At 36.7% G+C, this 19,457-nt stretch overlaps 2 protein-coding genes across 2 annotated transcripts; one reads left to right on the top strand and one right to left on the bottom strand.

Moving 5' to 3' along the window:
* Positions 1–2,650: 2,650 nt before the first annotated feature.
* LOC141615010 (cyclic nucleotide-gated ion channel 2-like) lies at positions 2,651–8,018 on the top strand. The gene is made up of 8 exons (XM_074433620.1): positions 2,651–2,946; positions 3,058–3,700; positions 5,122–5,337; positions 5,432–5,739; positions 6,335–6,446; positions 6,553–6,789; positions 7,085–7,171; positions 7,354–8,018. The coding sequence occupies exons 1-8, from the start codon at positions 2,909–2,911 to the stop codon at positions 7,840–7,842; spliced, it is 2,130 nt and encodes a 709-aa protein (XP_074289721.1). The 5' UTR covers positions 2,651–2,908; the 3' UTR covers positions 7,843–8,018.
* A 2,509-nt stretch (positions 8,019–10,527) lies between these two features.
* On the bottom strand, positions 10,528–19,122 carry LOC141611845 (putative ubiquitin conjugation factor E4). Its single transcript, XM_074430486.1, has 16 exons — positions 18,034–19,122; positions 16,604–16,805; positions 16,295–16,446; positions 15,619–15,916; positions 15,305–15,457; positions 14,539–14,742; positions 14,337–14,449; positions 13,419–13,533; positions 13,213–13,302; positions 12,927–13,130; positions 12,712–12,807; positions 12,471–12,593; positions 12,006–12,098; positions 11,646–11,810; positions 11,473–11,562; positions 10,528–11,051 (listed from the first exon to the last, which is right to left on the bottom strand). The coding sequence occupies exons 1-16, from the start codon at positions 18,900–18,902 to the stop codon at positions 10,869–10,871; spliced, it is 3,150 nt and encodes a 1,049-aa protein (XP_074286587.1). The 5' UTR covers positions 18,903–19,122; the 3' UTR covers positions 10,528–10,868.
* Positions 19,123–19,457: the final 335 nt, after the last annotated feature.

Genomic DNA, 19,457 nt, shown 5'->3' with positions numbered 1-19,457 from the left:
AAACCAAAAGCAGAGGGTGGTCTGGGACTTAAAAACGACACCATTTGGAATAAGGCAGCAGTGGGTAAACTTGCCTGGTGGATTCATACCAAGTCTGACCATTTATGGGTCAAATGGGTGAGTCATACCTATCTTAAAGGCACTGAATGGCAAGAATATACTCCTACGAGTGATTCAAGCCGGTATTGGAGAAAAATTTGTCATATAAAAGCACAAATGGAGGAGCCTTTCCAGGGACAATGGCTAAACCAGAAAGGAAAGGAATATACGATCGCAAAAGGGTATGAGTACCTCAGGGACAAAACGAGAAAGTAAATTGGGTCAATTTGGTATGGAATAGCATGACAATACCAAAACACAGCATAGTGGAATGGTTATATCATCACAATGCAATGAACACTAATGAGAAACTCCATAAAATCGGCATAATTAAGGATAATACCTGTCACATCTGTGGTAATGATATTGAAAATACAAGTCACATGTTCTTTGAATGCGACTACGGCAGAAGAGTCCTTGCATGCATTGAGAAATGGATTGGAACTAACATACCAAGAAGTAACATTCTTCACTGGAGATTGAGGATGATGGGTAATAAAAAACGCCAGAACATGATGAATGTGATCATCAATGCGTGCATATATTATATATGGCGACAAAGGAATCTGAGTAAGCATGAGATGCAGGTGATCAGACCAAGCAAACTTGCGGAAATCATCAGCAGAGATCTGCGAACTTGGTTTGGGAGCTTAGTCAAGGGACGGAAGGATGTTGATGGTGATTGGATTCGTAAAATCTGCAGATGAAGAAGATGATAGGCGTTTTTTTCTAGGGTTCTTATGTTAGAATAAAGTGAGTTATCTGATTTCGTTGTTGAGGCTCAGATAGGATAAGGATGTGGTTTGCTTAGAGCCCGCTTCCCTTGTTGGGTTGTAATGTTTTTTTTTTCGAGTTTGTTGGATCGAGGTAGCCCGTTATTATGGGCTGTTTGTTTCCGTGTATGGTAACGTTTTTTTTCGATTGAATGAATATACTTACATTTCATCAAAAAAAAAAATAAGTGAAGAGAGTTAATTAGATTTTAGTCTCTTTTGAAATCAACTTTTTAAAATTTTTTCTCTTTTGAATTTTTTTTCCTTAAATTACCCTTTTAAGTTGCATTTTATTAACCTAAAAATGATTAAAAACTCCAATTAAGTGACTTATTTCATTTATTTTTGAAATTTGGGTTTTTTGTCAGAAGGTACCTAACATTTAGGCCACTTTGCATTGAGGTACCTAACATTATTTTTTTTTGTCCAAAGGTACCTAAAGTTTATAATTCACTTGCTAAGAAGTACCAATAAACAATTTCTGTTAAAAAAACTTAATTTTAAGGCTTGACCAGACGAAAACCTGAATTTGTTTGCTTCTCTCCTTAATCCCTTTCTTAAAAACTATTAATAATCATATAATTTAACCTATTTATCTCATCTCTAATCATATTTAATATATTTACTCCCCCACTTCACCACCTTTTCTCTCCGCTTCATCTCCTATTCCGACCACCTTATCTCCTTCCTCACCTTAAATGAAGGGCAATTATACGATTTGAATGAAAAAATATGGTTTTTGTTAGGTCAAGACGGAATTTTGACTTTTTTTTAACGAAAAACGTTAGTTGGTACTTGTAAACAAAGGACATATATAAACTTTAGGTATCTTTGGGCAAAAAAATTAATGTTAAGTATCTGCGCGCAAAGTAGCCTAAATGTTAGGTACTTTTTGACAAAAAAAAACCCCTTGAAATTTCCCTCTATTTATGATCTACATAATTATACCTTTCAAATATAAATTAGATAAGCCACACAAAAAAATGGGATGTGCTCAATCCAACACACAAATTTACTACATCCAACACATTTTTTCACCTTATTCCGATTTTATCCTTCTCATTTTTTACACCCAAATGGAGAGACAAATAAAAAAACTAAACTAAGAAATCCCAATTAATTACTACCACCATAGACAACCAGCGCACCACCCGGATTCCGCCATTGACCGATAACGGAGAGAGGGGAAGGGAGCCTCAGAGACGGAGGGTCGACGACATCAAAGTTGACGGACAAATAAAAAACCTTAAATATAAGAAATCAATTAAATATCCCGAAGGACAACCAGTTCGCAAACCGAGATTTAACCACCGACCGTCGACGGAGATAAGGATAAGATAAGTCGGCGACGGAGAGTCTATTGCGACGGAAGTTGACAGCCGTTCGTTGGTGTTGAGGAAGGGAGAAGGGGACTGGGGTCGTGCTAGGGATTGGGTCGGTTCCGGTCGACGGTGATGGAGTTCGACAGCGCTGGAGTGTTTGGACGATCGATGAGGCAAGGTGGTTGTGGGTCGTCGGAGGTTGGGGATGGGTGGTCGAGGGTGGGGGATGGTGGTCAGAGTCTGGGGATGGTGTGTGAGAGGCGGATTTTTTATTTTTTTATTCCCTTTTAATATGAAGGGTACTAATGGAATCTAGAGGTAAAATGTGCGGGATGTAGTAAAATTGTGTGCGGGATTTAGCAACTACGAAAAAATAAGTTAAAAAAAGACGAAGAAATAAGTGACTATTGGAATTTTGAAATAATTATTGATTAAAAGAAGAAGCAAAAGAAAAAATGGAAGGAAATCAAAGTGAGATAGATGAGTAGTAGATTATTTCCCAGCACCTGATTTACGTATGGTATGGTATCGTATCGTATCGCATTGTAAACGTGGTGTTTGGTCTTCATTTTATGGCAGATACTCCTTAATTCCTGATTTCACTACTCGACACTTCGACACTACCAACCTCCCTTTAAAGTCTATTGTTGTTGATTGTTTTCTCCTTTGATCTCATTTCCATCTGATCTCCATGGTTATTGCTCATTCCTCAGCATGCCCTCCTTTTCTATTCCCCGCTTTCATCCTCCCAGGTAATCAATCAATTATCAATCACCCATCCTTATATGTATATAATAATCATCCACTTTTGAAACGTGATTAAATATTTTAATTCACATGCATGTGATGACAAATGTGTGCAGAGTACTGCAGAGTGTGTTCGGAAATCCCGATAAGAACAAGAGCAGTAACAGCAACAGGAACAGGAACGAGGAAGAGAGCACAAGCAGCAGATCAGTATCATTAAATACAAGTGCAACAATAGAATGCTATGCATGCACACAGGTTGGGGTCCCAGCCTTCCACTCCACCAGCTGCGACCAGGCGGGACACCCTGAATGGGAAGCCTTCGCCGGGTCATCCCTCTACCCGCACCGACGACCCACCACCGAAGGCTTATCCCGCCGTAAGAAGCGACGTCCGGAAGGGATTCTGGACCCCAGAAGCGAAGCCGTCAGAAAATGGAACAGGGTCATACTGCTAGCACGTAGCTTCGCCTTGGCAGTTGATCCTGTTTTCTTCTATACATTGTCGATTGGGAGAGGTGGTTCCTGTCTTTACATGGACGGGTTGTTAGCCCTTGTTGTAATGCTTATTCGTACCTGTGTGGATGCTGTTCACCTTTGGCACATGTGGCTTCAGTTTCGGCTTGCTTACGTGTCTAGAGAGTCCTTGGTAGTAGGATGTGGTAAACTGGTGTGGGACGCACGTGCCATAGCCTTTCATTATCTGCGTTCTCTGAATGGCTTCTGGTTTGATCTTTTCGTTATACTTCCTATTCCTCAGGTATACTAATTACTATACTTGTTATCCACTTTTGCGCGCTACATTCTCAATTATCGTCTTACCAAGCTTTTATTTATATGCATATTGTATCCAGAATGTTAATTAGTTTTTGTTTCAGAATAGCAAGATGAGAATATAATTTTAAATCATTAATCCAAGCTATTTATTTAACAAGAACAACGATAATACAATCAAAATTATACTTAGCCATGGGAATGACAAGCCCACATTTCAATGATTTTACTGTACAAATGCATTTGGGAATAAAGTTCATAATGGCCTACAAAACTCACCCCGGCCCCAATATTGTGGATACGCCACTCTATCTGTAATATCTATCGTCGCAAATCAAGTCTATCAAGCCTTGATATTTATTTTAATAATAAAGTCCGTTGAGGTTGTCTCTGTATGCACTATTATGGTACTCATGTTATTTAACAAACTCCGTCTCTCAACAATCCTAGCATAATTAAGATACGCTTTTCAAGGCATTAGTATCAAGAACTAATTCTCAAATGTTCGTTTATACACTGCGTTCTCTTTTCAATATGTTTAGCAAAGCCTTTGTATAAATAGTCTGATGAAGTTTGTAATGAGCAACTTGAACATAATACAATCATATACTTCTACTCATGTCAACGTTTATTATAAATTGACGTGGCTTCCAAAGCCTGCAAATGAACGCTTTCCAAAAGCGTTCGCATCTTTGAGTTATTTTGAAAGTTCACTTACTGACTAGGATCGTCATATCCTAACGTATTTGGAAACTTGTAGTCATACTAATACTGGATGTTCTCTAACTACGGCAAAATGGCCACAGTCAATTTTCAAGGCAGCAACTGTTATATGACTATTGACTATGAGTACTGGTTTCTCGTTTCCCCACAGTCTATTCTGTATACTTTTCCCGTTGTCATTCTACCGCGGGGATTTTTAATGGAAGAATTCCAAGCATGTATAGCACTAGTGGGGGCTGATAGGAGCATACTCATCGGAATTACTGCTGCTAGATAAAATCTACTATTGAAAGCTTTAATCCGTTCATGTTTCAAACAATATTAATTAGTCACCGCGGAGGTGGTCTCGTATTAATATCGTTTGAGAACCCACCCATATTCATTAACTCTGATGGCTCCGAATAATTGCCCCATTTGTTAGATAAAATGGCACGTCCCATGATAATATTACTCCGTATAATGAAACTGCTGCAGATAAAAGTATAAAACTAGTTCTCTCATTCAAGGGTTTAAGGCATTTGAAAGATATAAACTGTACGTAGTAACTAAAAATGGGTTTAATACATTAATAAAGAAAATGCTCAATTAAATCATTCGTGAATAATCAATGTTCTCGTACGTGTAACTCCGTAGTCGCTTCATCTGCGTATTATTAAGCGCAATTTGTTTTGGCTATGATTACAGGTTGTCTTCTGGTTACTCGTGCCTACATTACTCAAACAAGATCAGATAAGGTTTCTAGTGACAATACTCGTGCTTATTTTTCTGTTTCAATTCCTCCCTAAAGTATATCACAGCATAGCCTTAATGAGAAGAATGCAAAAGGTTACTGGATACATATTTGGAACAATATGGTGGGGTTTTGGTCTCAATCTCATTGCTTACTTGATAGCATCTCATGTAAGTAACACTTCAGTATTTCCGTTTACCATTTACCCGTCTAAAAGTAGTGCTTTGATATTTCACCACATTGTGTAAACCATGTGGCATTCAGGTGGTTGGAGGATGTTGGTATGTTCTTGCGATACAACGGGTCGCAGCATGCCTTGCTCAACAGTGTAAAGACAGGAATTGCAACGTGTCTTTGTCGTGTGCAAAGGGTCCTTGTTACCAATTTTTCCGAAAAGCAGACACTAAAGAAAGATGTGTCACCAACTCGACGCCTACCCAAAGCTCGTTGTGCTTGGATGATAATGGTCCTTTCAGTTATGGCATCTATGGTCAAGCTCTTCCTGTCCTTTCCAGTAATACCATCGTTATTAAGATCTTTTATCCTATCTCTTGGGGTTTGTTCCAGCTCAGGTAAGTTTGCCATCCCAATTACAGCATAAGTTTGTGAATTCCTGAATGAAGTACGATCCTTCATTTGACACTTCATTTTAGGCCAAAAAGAATAAAAATTATATGTATGAGTCATGTTCCCACATTTGCTGTTGAGTCATGGATAAACCGAGGCATTGGGAAATGTTGTTCTCATTTACTCCTTCCGTCCCAATAGTTTGTTTACCTTTTTTATTCTTTGTGTGGGGTATTTTAATCAATGGTATACAAACGATTGGGACGAAGGGAATATCTGCCAATAGTCTGATTAAGTGCATCCTCATAAACTTATGACCTGAAGTCTAATGAGCATATCTTGTGGAATTTTTTTTTTCCTGGGCCTGATCAAATGTAAGAGGTATCCTCTACTGACCCTAGAATCTTTAGTATTGCATCATGTGCATCTTATCTGCTGTTTGTTAGCTCATGAAGTGTTCAGTGTTTCATCTCCACCATTTCTTACGGCGGTATGTTCTTTAAGATGATTTCTTGAGAACTTATTTGTCTAGGCATGAATTCAGAGGCATAGGGACGTCAGTATTGACGGTATTAGTGTTCTGTCATTGCTTTGTTTCAGCTCTTTTGGCAATAATCTTGATCCAACATGTCAATGGGCAGAGGTGTTGTTCTGCATGGGCCTTGTGCTTGGTGGCTTAATGCTTTTCACCTTATTGGTTGGAAATATTCAGGTCAGATGGTTTTTTTTTTTTTTTTTTTGGTTTTGCGTTTAGTCTTTCAAAGATGTTGCTATTGTGGCACAATATGAACATGAAATATGGAGGTTAAATTACACAGGTGTTTCTTCATACTATGAAGGCGAGGGGAAGAAAACTGCAGTTGAGATGTCGGGACATGGAATGGTGGATGAGGCGGAGACAATTACCTTCTCGTCTGCGACACAGAGTTGCTCATTATGAACGCCAGAACTGGCAGACCACTGGCGGGGTCGACGAGATGGAGCTGATCAAAGACTTGCCTGACGGTCTTAGGAGAGACATCAAACGCTATCTTTGCCTTGATCTGCTTAAAAGGGTAACATTCCCATCAAATTATAACTTATATGGTGAAATAAAGAGATTTTAAGAGTAACACTAGTAAATGCATCGAGAATTGCATCAACCATTCACTACTTCTGAATATAGTAAGGGCAGATAGTTTTAAGAGCCATTTGTGCTCAACTCCATATTTAAACGTCAAATAATAAAAAGGCCGTTTATTACTACAGTGAAATGGTATAAAAGATGGTCTAGGAATGGATGGGCCTCATTATTAATGTAAGCCAAGTGCGATTTGTAATTTCGTGTTATTGTAATCTTATCATCTGTAGGTTCCTCTGTTTGATTGTTTGGATGATCTTATACTTGACAACATCTGTGACAGACTCAAACCACTGATCTACTGCAAAGATGAGAAGGTACACAAATATGCAGTCTTAATTATTTGAAACTTCAATTTGGCTGCGTGTAGCATACTAACACGACAGTTTGAGTGAAATTTGTTTCGTCAAATATGCGTGTATTTAATTATGACCTGTGCGTGCAGTCGAATTTGCATAACTTAGGACTAATGCATTATGGTCTGTCCATTTTGAATTAGATTCTGAGGGAAGGAGACCCCGTGCAAAGGATGATATTCTTAGCTCGTGGCCGAATCAAAAGCAACCAAAAACTTAGCAAAGGATTGATCGCAACAGATGTTCTTGAGGCGGGTGCGTTTTTAGGTGATGAGCTTTTGTCTTGGTGCCTTAGGAGACCGTTTGTCCATCGTCTTCCATCGTCCTCAGCGACATTCGTTTGTCTGGAATCAACGGAAGCATTTGGTCTGGACGCATATGACCTGCGGTACATTACCGACCATTTCCGGTACAAATTTGCAAATGACAGCCTGAAGCGAACGTTGAGGTACCATTCTTCGAACTGGAGGACCTGGGCAGCAGTTAACATACAGTTTGCTTGGCGACGTTATGTGAAGAGAACTAAAGATTCAGTGAGTCATATGACATCCGAGAATGGTAATGCTGAGAAACGGCTACTTAAGTTTGCTGCTATGTTTATGTCCTTTAGGCCACATGATCATCTGGACTAGAACCAGGCAGTCAGTCATCTTGGGTTCTTATTGCCGTATTTGCTATGTTTATTGTGGATAGCTTTAAGAAATATTCTTCCAAAATAAGTGTCATGGTTAGCTTTGACCATATTATGATGGATCAATGCCGATGTTTGTGCTGCAAATTCAACCATTAATGTACAGACCAAATTGGACAAAAGCAATCTTCTACTAAACACAACAAAAAAAAATAAACAAACTATGAGATCGTGATTACGGTGTACTAGTATTGATGCCCGGCTTCGCCCGGGCTACCTCTACTTACCATTAATTTTTTTTTTTTCATTAAATAAAATTACTTAAAGTTGTATAACCAATAAATTTATCATTAATATATTTTTCTATGACATATCCTAAAAGTACGATGAAATAAATTTTGAGACAAACTTACTATTCCCGTTATTAATATTTTACCCTTATTAATGAAACAATAGTAATAACATTTCACTACTTGTCCGTAATCATTGTTCCTTTCACTACTCCCGCCGTAATTATTGTTACTTTCACTATTGTCGCATTAATATTAATTATTTTACTACTCCTGTTGTTGTTTCTACCACCTTCACTAATCTCGTTGATAATATTATTACATTACTATTCAAATGAGTTATTACTATCATATAACTATATGCAAGTCTAAGAGAATTATATATTTATATAAATATATTATATATATGCATTAAATCAAATCGAAAGATGCAATATTATATATTATGGAATCTAACTTGAATTATTTATAATCTACCTATTATATTTTTGTATGTTAAATAATTAACATATCTATACCTCTAATAAACTATAAAGTTTAATAAAATTGCATAGATTCTAAATTTAATATATAGTTTTGTGATGATAATAATTAATACTCCCTCTGTCCCGGTCAATTGTTGTCCTTTCATTTTGGCACAAAGACCAAGGAAAGAGGAGAATGCCAATAATTAAATGACAAGTGGAACAAATTGAATGACAATGATCAAATTACTCATCAAACTCATTCTTAAAATAGAAAGGACAACAAATGACTGAGACACCCAAAAATTGAAAAGGACAACAAATGATCGAGACAGAGGGAGTACCATAAGTGTGCATGTTTATACTAATTAATTAATTTATTTTAAGAAAATTGACCATCTTCTAGTCTTCTATAAATATTTAGGAAAATTACCAAACATCTTCTTTCTTTTAGTCTCGTTGAAATTTACCATCTTAATTAATTATTTTATTTTAAGGAAATTGACCATGTTTTAGTCTCTTACAAATGTTTAGGAAAATTATCAAGCTTCTATATAATTTAATTTTAACCCAAACTATATAATATTTGCATTGAGATCCCTTTATCGGGTCCATCACACGTGCTATTGATTTAAAACTATATAGTATAATTAATTTATATAACTTTCTTTAATTACATTGAAGTCCCTTGGTTTCTAGATTTAATATATAGTATTAATTTCTGGAGACTCGAGAGCGTCTATTCAAGTGAAATTAGCTTGGCCCTGAAACTAAATCACTTTAGGTGTATTGAATCAATAGATGCAGGGGAAAAGGGCAAGTAAAATGATTAAATGACATGAAACAGAAATAGTAGATGGATTATACATCTGATGTATTACCACCAATTCAATAGTTTTCGAGCATTTTAATAAAAAATTTGAGTTTTGTTTTAAAAATTATGAGTTTTACTATAAAGTTTATGAGTTTATTCACTTAAACATTAAACTCTAAAAAATTAAAATAAAACTCAAAAATATTACATATAAATTTAGTAAACTTTGAGTTTTGAAGGAAAAAAATTAAAATCTAACTTATAAATTTTAATAAGCTCAAAAAAAATATACATATGCTCAAAAACAAATAAAGTTTGAGGTAATAAGTTCAAAAAATATACATATATGCTCAAAAACAAAAAAGTTGGAGGTAGTACATCCGATGTATGTTCCTTTTTCTCAAACAGAAATATCATGCTGACAATTCTGGACCCTATCGATGAGGGCAATCGTGGTGGTTGTCCAAGGGAGCATCAATAGAGTAGCAGGGGTGTGGTTAGTTGGTTGGTTGGTTGGTGGGATTTGGGTATGCGGTGAAAATCTAGGTATTGTAATTTCTTTTCTTTTTTTGGTGAAACAATCTTTTTATTGGGGTGGAAGCCTGGAAGGAGGGTGATAGCTTTTACGAGATCAATGACTAAAACAATTGGTCTCCCTTGTGACGGGTCACTATTTGTGGCGGGTATTTTGTGAGTTAAAATAGTAACAAAATGGGTTAGTGGAGAAAGGGGACCACATAAATAGTGTTGCAGAAAGAGAAAAAGTGGGTACTTTGTGAGGTAAAATGGTATCCGTCACTTAAGAGTGACGGATATGTGCCGTCACAAATGAGAATTTGTGATATTTGTACAACCTTCCTAGTTTTAGTAATAAAGGTACAACAACAATATCCCTCAATCAAAAAAAAAAAAGGTACAACAACAATAATTATTATATTGACAATAGATCAAATATTCCTTGGATCTTTGGTGAAGTAGGATTAATATTGGAAGATATGGAGTTCAGATTGAAAATGGAGGACATTCATTATTTGTGTTATTAAGGACAATTTTCCAAAAAAAAAAAAAATAATAATTGTTTACGACAGGACAGAGAAAGCTCCGCAAACAGTTGCATATACAAATGCAGGAATCATTCGTCCAATTCTCAACAAATATTATCAACTAATCACCATAAACGTCATTAAGAGTTCTTCTGGAGTACATACAAGTTACGCTAGCTTCATGCTCCAGTAATTAAGGACATAAGACAACATTGCAATAACATACTCAATTTGTGAATGCCTATCTATCTCATTCTTATGTACACTAATAAACATCTACTTCACTTGGTTTACGGTATACATTCTCTCAGATCCGGACAGACCACTTCAAACATGCAAAATGTGTTACCAGATATGAAATCAAGTTCATAGATGCATCTCAACCTTTGGTTTAATCCAAAATCCAATCCTTAACATCAATTTATCAATGTCATATCAGTATCTTGCGATGGTATTGTTCCTTTGGTCATATGCAGGCGTCCACCATCATCTCGGCTCTGTGCAGCCTGGCTCCTAACAAATTCTTCAATCTTCGCCTTCAACTCAACATCAGGAATTAACATGTCTGGACTAAGTGGGGAACGATTGAACGGATCCGTCTACAATAGCAAAAGAGTTGTATAAGTTCATTACATCGATGGTGTCCTCGACTCCTTGGATGCTGAAGCTTAGTTTTTTTATAAAAAAAACCATGATTTTTAAATAATACTCCATTTAAATTATGGAGTATTATTTTCATTTGACTTTGGTAGTGTAACAATGTTGGCTTTGACCAACATTATCTCAAAATAGACGGTAGTTAAAAATTTTGAAACAAATATTATGAAAATTTTGATAAATCAATACAAAGTTTACATTATATGAGGAGAAACTAAAGGTTAAAGTGACATTAGTTGACCACCAAAGTCAAACAGGGGCAATAATTGTGGATGGAGGCAGTAATAACTTTACGGGTTTACCATTGTAACGAAATGAACGTAAGTGCAGAGCAATATAAATTCAAAGGTAAGGAATTATTACGCTATCACTCAGCAGATGCCTCAGGATGACTGAACGATCGATAGTTACTCTGGATGAAGGCAATATAACCGGGTCTTTCATGAGTGTGTACTGCATTTAAACTTAGTTATCAGTAAAAACTCAATCATATTTGTATCCAATTCAAGATTTAATCTCTCAAAATGATTTAACACCTGAATAGGATCCAAAAATTCATCAGGTATATCTCCAAGGGCGTTTTCTACGTCCATGGCTTCAGCAGCAGCAATTTTAGCTTTTCTGCCAAGCTCAACGAACTCCTGTATTATCCTCCCATCTTCACCTATTCTTCTCAGAACATCAGCTCCAGCGCTAAACAACTGACAAAATAAAAGGAGCTCATTTTCAGCTATTCAAAATAATAAGATGGAACATGACCGCTACAACAAAAATAATGCCTTAATCCGAGAATATCTGGGGGCCGATCCTGAATCCTCACAAGGAAAGGCTATAAGGAACACACTAGGAGGAAATCTAAACGGTTTTTATTAAAATGGCAGTCAACGAAAATGTACCTGTTCATTGTATGACCGCGTATCCGTGGAAATTGCAGCAGGAAAAACATTCCCTACATCTCCTCTAGCCAGATGAACATAAATGTTCACAATCTAGAAACACATCAATGACAAAAGACGAAAGTATTAACGTTTTTGGTTCAGCAAATATTTATTACACACATCATGGTTCAGATTCGGCCATTCGGATCTGCTGATAATTGGAGGGAAAAAAGCATGGGAAGAAAAAAACGAATCAGCATGCCTAAACAAAATCACGTGCCAAGGTTAGTCAAGGACAAAAAAAAATAAAAATAAAAGACTTTCTTTTATGTAAAGTGAGTTTTGGACTTTGGTAGTGTTGGACAAGTAGCATACTAGGTAGTTGTTCGCATGTGAGGTAGTATTTGACAAAAGAAAACCCAAATAAACACCCATCCAATTGAGATTACCAGATAACCCTATGAGAGGAAGGAAACCACTCACCTGTTTAAGTAAATGCTTTGGTCGAAACTCATATTTCTCAGGATCCTTCAAGCTAAGTGATTTCCTTTGTGGCCCCGCCAATTGTAGCATAAAATAATTAAGCATGCCAGCAACTCTTTCAACCTGGATTATAAAATGGTTGCTTCAGCTAACAAGGTACAGGAATTCATCTTTAATACGCAGTTGTCAGAACGTTTCAGAAACACGTAAATGAAGAGAATAGAGGTCAAACTATAAGTACCATTTCGGGAAGAAGGAAAGGTGATGTAATTTGCTCGGAAGTGAATGCCATCAAACTAACATCTTCATTAGCCAATTTCATGTCAATTCTAATTATCTGAAGCAATAAACATCCTTCGTAGGTCAGCTAACATTACAATACATCCAAACTTGAAATAATATAAAAAGTACTGCAGAAAGAAAGAATATGATCACTGTAATGCAAATTAAACCAACATTTTCTTGCGAATGGAAAAGACGAGTTCTCTCCTGCCTCTCCTGAGCAGGTCTCTGTTCCCATTCAGCAGTATTAGACATCTCAGCTTCCAGGGCTTTTAGCTCAAGGATCTTATTAAGACTTTCATCAAGAAGGAAAATGCTATCATTAATCAGGAAATTCAAGAAATTAAGATAGACACCCTTCTCCTCATCCTTCGCAATCTGGATAAAATGTAAATCAAAGTGATTTAACATACAAGGTATCTGAAGGATAACTAATTCCACGTATTCACAAACAGTGTACCTGTCTCCAAACATTACGGTGACTGGGAACCTGCCAAAGGTATTCAAGAAGCTCCGCAATATTATGGCGGATGTTGAATTTATCATAGAACTGCATGCAACAACAAAATGATAGAAGTGATTCGAGCTTCATCGAATTGATGAATTGAAGACAGAACCAGAACATAAGAACAATAGAATGACTGGTACGGGTGAGTACACAATTACCTGTGTGTGAGAACCGGTGAATTCAATGTCAACATATAGCTTTAAAAGATTCCTGACAAGACATTTGAGAGATAACTGATGACCTTCAAATAAACTAGCTGTTGCAGAAGATCCGCTGCCAAGTGAAAAAGAAAAATGATCACATGAATAGATTAATCAGTTGCAACCGAAAGCATACAAGCTTCCTAAAATTGATTATGAAAAACCTCCAACTCTTCATACTGTCTCAGGGTCTAGACCTGGTAAAATGAACCTGAACCCGAACCCTAAAAACCGATCGAATATATCTGGATACTTGATTGAAAATCCGATATAAATAAACCTGATTAGTACCCAAACCAGGCCCAATCCGAATCAAATCGATATTGAACCGAATACAATATACCCGAAAGATACCCAAGCTTGAATGCATCTAAACCAATACTAACCGAACCGATTTTAACCTGACTTTAAAATATTTATTTTCTCGTAAAACACACTTTTGTTTTTTTTATTGTTTTTTATTTATTAATGATACTTTGAATTATTACATTTATATAATGAATGTTAAGCCAATTTTTTGACACCCAACTCAAGAAAAGTATGACCCGAAACTCAATTGGAGTTTTATATTGGCCTGACCCGATCCGTCCCCGACTGGCCGACTCGAAATAGCACAAACCGAAATAAACACAGCCGAAATCGAACTAAGGTGAACTTGAATAAAATTGAACCGAACCGAATGACCTGTTTGCCACCTCTATGTCCGACGTCCAACACTCGGACATAGATAGACATGTCAATACTTACTTTTAAGCTTCATAAAATAGCTAAGGCCGATATTTGGACAAGCAACCGTGTTTGATTCTTTCAACTAAGTATATGCATAAAAAAGGGTAAGACTATATAAGAACGAGTACCATCACAAGTTAAAATTACCTTCTGCGGGGCATCCAACAGTTCAGCACTTCGACCATTTTTGCTCTTAAATAAGGATTTCTAATGTACTCAGGGCTGGCCATAAACATAATTATAAAGTTCATGAAATCGTCCTAAAAACAAGGCAAAAGAAAAGACCATCAGCTCTGAAAAAAGAAGAAAATTTAAGGCTCATATGGAAAATCTACAATCATGTTCTTACCAACATGACACCATCCAGAGCTTTTGGGATCCTAGATGCAAATATTAGCAAATCCATTGCATCTTCAACAAAATGTTCTGGCATACAAGCAAACTCCATGGGGCATTTTGCCGGCACAGGTAATTTAAAACCACCAACCAGGCCAGCCAACCAGATCAACATCAATCGGTAAAAAGACAAGGCATTTTGAATAAGTCCTCCATCCTAAAGATAAATTAGTTTGATAAGTGTCTCAGACAAGAAAAAGATAGTAAAAATGAGAGGGATATTGGTAGAATATATTCACTTCCCAACACTTCCAACCATAGAGCAACTTGAGTGCTATCTTATCTCTGCGGGGCAGTTTTAGTAGAACGCAACTATCTCGATCTTACTGGAGACGAACACATAGCCGGACAAGCTAACTCATAATCCAAATTATCCCAAACCAGCCTGAATTTAGCTGGACCTAAACAGCCCATTACCACTAATTGACTCGAAAGTAACACACCATAACATACCCAAACCCAAAAATTATATGAACCAAACAAAAAGCAACAAACTCGAAAAGACCCACTGGCATCAAACAATGTTAAGAACCCATTCAACAACATTACCACAGTCCACAGTGCATCAAACAACAACAACAACAACAACAACAACAACAACAACAACAACATTACCCTAGTGCCTCAAACAACAACATTACCATAGTGCATCAAACAACAACAACAACAACAAGGTAAATGGACTATGTATCATATTATAAAGGGAACATTAGGCATACTCGAAGTATTTGTGCTTCATAGCACATTTTTTCTTGTGAAAATGACTCAATTTCTTGTTCGAGGCGAGCTATATCCATCTCCAATTGACGCGAAGGACCTTGTTCTAGTAAGGCTTTATAAGTAGCAAGGTTATCTTCACATCTTGAAATATCCTGTGAGGGGAAATAAAAAAGGGATATCAGGAAAACCCGCGATGTTTTGGTCAATAACAGACATTTATGAAACATAAAATTACATGTAAAAACAACACGTCATATTTGATATCCACCTCTGTAGCAGATAAATATAACCCTGTTTGCCAACCATCTCTCACCTGAACTAGATGCTTGAAATCCGACAATGCTTTTAATAACCCTAAATTTAGAACCCTTGCTGTCATAAAGAAGCATTCACAGATGAAAGGGTATTTAACTCCATCATTATTAAAGGATGATGTAGAATTTTGAACAGGTGGGCAGCCTTGGCTATTGTTGGGACTGGATGATTGAGGAGATGAAGACAAGCGGTTATGCCCAACATTATTTCCCACGATGCCAGCTGATCGTCTAGCATTAAGCTCAGAGACGTAAGCAGAAACTTCTTCAGAAGATGCATGCAGTGCAGTCAATTCCCTAAGAATGGTTCGTCAAAAGTTGTGATTAAATGAACAGAGAATATAGGAATATAAACACTAACATTTTACAAAATAAACTGATTTATGACGAAAAATATAATCCATCCATTTTTCTATTTTCTTCTCATTTGCTTTTGCGCAGTCTCCTAGACATGACTTTGACTGTAATTCTAGATACGTTTATGTTAGCTTTTTGTCATAAATAATATTTTCTGAACGATATTTCGGTAATACATGTAAAATATTGTCTTTACGTAAAAGTTTTTTTTTTCCAACATATTTTACGGTCAAATTTCGGTAACTTTGACCCTAAAAAAGCAAATGGGAAGAAGTAGAAAAATCGAGGGAGTATAAATTTGGAAGACATGTCTCGCACCTTAAACCCAAGCGCTTGCTATTAAATACATATGTAGGATCAATTTTACCAAGCTTAGAGAGATTTGCATCTAAAAATGGCTCACAAAGCCTTAGCATAACAGAACTGAGATTAACAAACATGCCCGAGCTTGCACATGTCAATGGATCAACCTACAAATAGATTTGTCAACCATGTGTTAAGAAAAGAGAGCACAAGATATAAGTAAGAATTTAGTGGCTTTATCTATATAATGCTGGCTCAATTTCACCTATACAAAATTGCCACTGGGCCTAGCCATTGTTATGAAAAAAATAAAAAGGTGTTTACCTGCAAAGCAGCCCTTGAGGCATTGCTGTTAATCACTGCTCCCAAGAACTCTAGAACTTTCTCACGGGTATCTGTTTTTTTCAGGAGATGGTAGATAACCTCATGGAGACCATCATATAAATTATTCATAACAGTCTTTATAGTAGCGAATGACGTCGACAGAAGAGCTGGATGACGAGAAGCTTCAGAGAAGCATTGCTGACTGTTAAAGGAAAGTAGAAACTATATCCATCAATATTTCGGTATAACGCTTAAGCATAAGAGCAATCAAACATAAATATGAAAATCCATTTGCAGTTTCAGCAAAAATTATTCTTATTGAATAATAATAACCCACACATTCCACCTCTCTTTTAGCATCTTATTCATTTTTTTTATTTTTGAGCCAGATAGTACTATTCCATTCCTTCCCCCTGCACTAGTTTTTCCCAATGATCAATTTGTCCAAATATTGTTCACTATCACTCCATCTCCTATTTCTGCCTTCTCCATACCTCAGTGTCAAGTGCCAACCCCACCATATTGCGTACAAATACAACCCAACTATAGTGAAAGAATTTTATCAACATATAACCAACAGGATTTAATAGTATACACTCGCTTCAACCTGAATTCGTGATAGAACCTTTTCTACCATTTTTATTTCTCGAAGAACCAATATGTTGAAGAGTAAGCAAGAAAAACAAAGGAGAAGGAAAAAAAACACAAAAAAAGGAACCATGTCCGATTGAATCTTTATAATATATTTTGCTTACCGCAACCACTACTGCTTGGATAGCAGTACTAAGTTTAAGAAAAGAAAAATAATTTGTCAGACAACACCAAGGAAGTCAGGGAGGTGAAGCAGACGCCAGAGGCTAAAGGTTGGTGACACATGAGATGTTGGCAAAGAGATAGATTGAGAGAATGGGATAATTCAGAGAGAGTCCATTTATAAGGCTCGAATCTCTTAATTCAGGTTCAAAATGTGGAACTAATATATTACAATACTCAAACTCTACAGATAACCATGATAACATCATAAGACTATAAAGAAGAAGTGAATTTTCCTAGTTTTTTGAACTAATGAGGCAATCAATCAACTCCAGTATGATCATTCTCTTAAGTCCATTAGTTTAAGTATGCAGGCATATAGCCAGGACTATCAATAACAACAACAGAAGCAACAACTACGGCCATGACAGGGGGCGAAATGTGTGCCCCCTTACCATGTGTTATAAACAAAGATAGGCTCTTTTCTGGCAACAAGCGTTCCAGATTAATACATAACAATATCTAACTATGAAAAAGGCGACATTACTCAGAGTATATATCAAACCTCAACAACTGATTTCACCCGTAAATAGTGCTGAACTAAGAGGATGCAAATGAAGTTTGAATGAAGCAAATAGAAACACCATCAATAAAGTAAAAAAAGGAAGAAACATTACCCAACATCAGGCTGACTTTTGAAAAGTGAAGTATCAGGCAATGCACTAATATGAAAAAAAGGCCCCAAAATACTAGCAACCTCCATAGCACGACCATTTAAGAAGGAACCAGGAGGCATCCACCAGCTATGAGTAACCAAAGCTTTGGCCCCAGCCGGAATCCTAACCAAATAAATCAAAGCCCTTAAGGGCAGCTGAAAATTCCCCAAAGCTGACTCCCTAACAACCTTCTCCCTTAAATTATCATACAAATTCTTAAAAATAGGTTCTAAAGTATCGAAATCAGCATCCATAAGCAAGTCATCCAAAAACCCAGATGCAGATTTGACCTCACCAAGACTAGTGCTACTACTCCCTCCAAAAGCGTCAATGGAGGCGCCCCCGACTTGGGAGTAAACAATGGGTAGCAAAGGGGATAACTTTCTAGACGAAGCAGCAGAAGAATTGGTATTATTAAAATTGGAATCAAAAGTAGGAAACATATCAGGGTTACCGAGGTGAATCCTGCAATAAGAAACAGCAAGTTTTTTGGATTGATAAACAACATCTTCCATCTCGGAACGCAAATGGTTGTCCTTGATGTTGATAATCTTTTTACCCTCATCAAAAGCGCGACTGTGACAGCCAACGAGATAATCAAAAGGGGGTTGGGCAGCCGGAAACGGGTTAGAAAGACGATCGATTAAAACCCTCTCCATTAAATCTCTAGAAAGGCGGAGTTGTTTGCCTTCAGAGAGGATTTCAGCAGCGGTGAGTTCAAGGTAGATGACGCGAGGATCGGTGGATTCCGATAATGAAACAAGGAAGATTTTACGAAGGATAATGTCTTCTACTTCTGCTGGGCTTCTCTGGGGTTTCGGAGTCGCCATGGTTGCTTGTTGGTTGATCAGTGAGAGAGAGAGAGAGAGAGAGAGATGAACAAATCAAATAGGTTGCTGGGAATTCATACAAACGTAATCAAGTCAATTTCAGAGTTGGGGTAGTCTAGGATGTTTGAGTCTCTTCAATTATCTAAGGAGGGGTTTCCAATAATCAATCCATACGGTGCACTTCGTATTATGATGACTATAAAAAAGTACTTCAACTTATGGCGTATTGCCTTATTTATACTACTGCCCTTTATATCCTTCCTTAAATAGGTTAGGAAATAAAAAGATTCCTATAATAATAAGAAAAATTAACCAAACTAAGATGTCTCTCTTATTTTTTCATATCATACCTTTTTTTTTCCTAAACCTAATAGTTAACTCAGATATTTTTTTCCTAAAATCGAATCTGCTCTGCTCTAAAAGTTTGAACAATGGATCATAATTTTCCAATTATAGTCGAGTAACTAGAATTCAAGCCCGGGTCATATCTTAACAGGTTTCAGAGTAATTATCATGAGAATAACATTTAAAAATACTTCTTACTTTGGAACAACT

This window comes from Silene latifolia, chromosome 11, assembly GCF_048544455.1.
Source record: "Silene latifolia isolate original U9 population chromosome 11, ASM4854445v1, whole genome shotgun sequence".
Taxonomy (NCBI): Eukaryota; Viridiplantae; Streptophyta; class Magnoliopsida; order Caryophyllales; family Caryophyllaceae; genus Silene; species Silene latifolia.
Note: the sequence above shows the minus strand (reverse complement) of the source record. Positions and strands in the feature narration are given on the sequence as shown.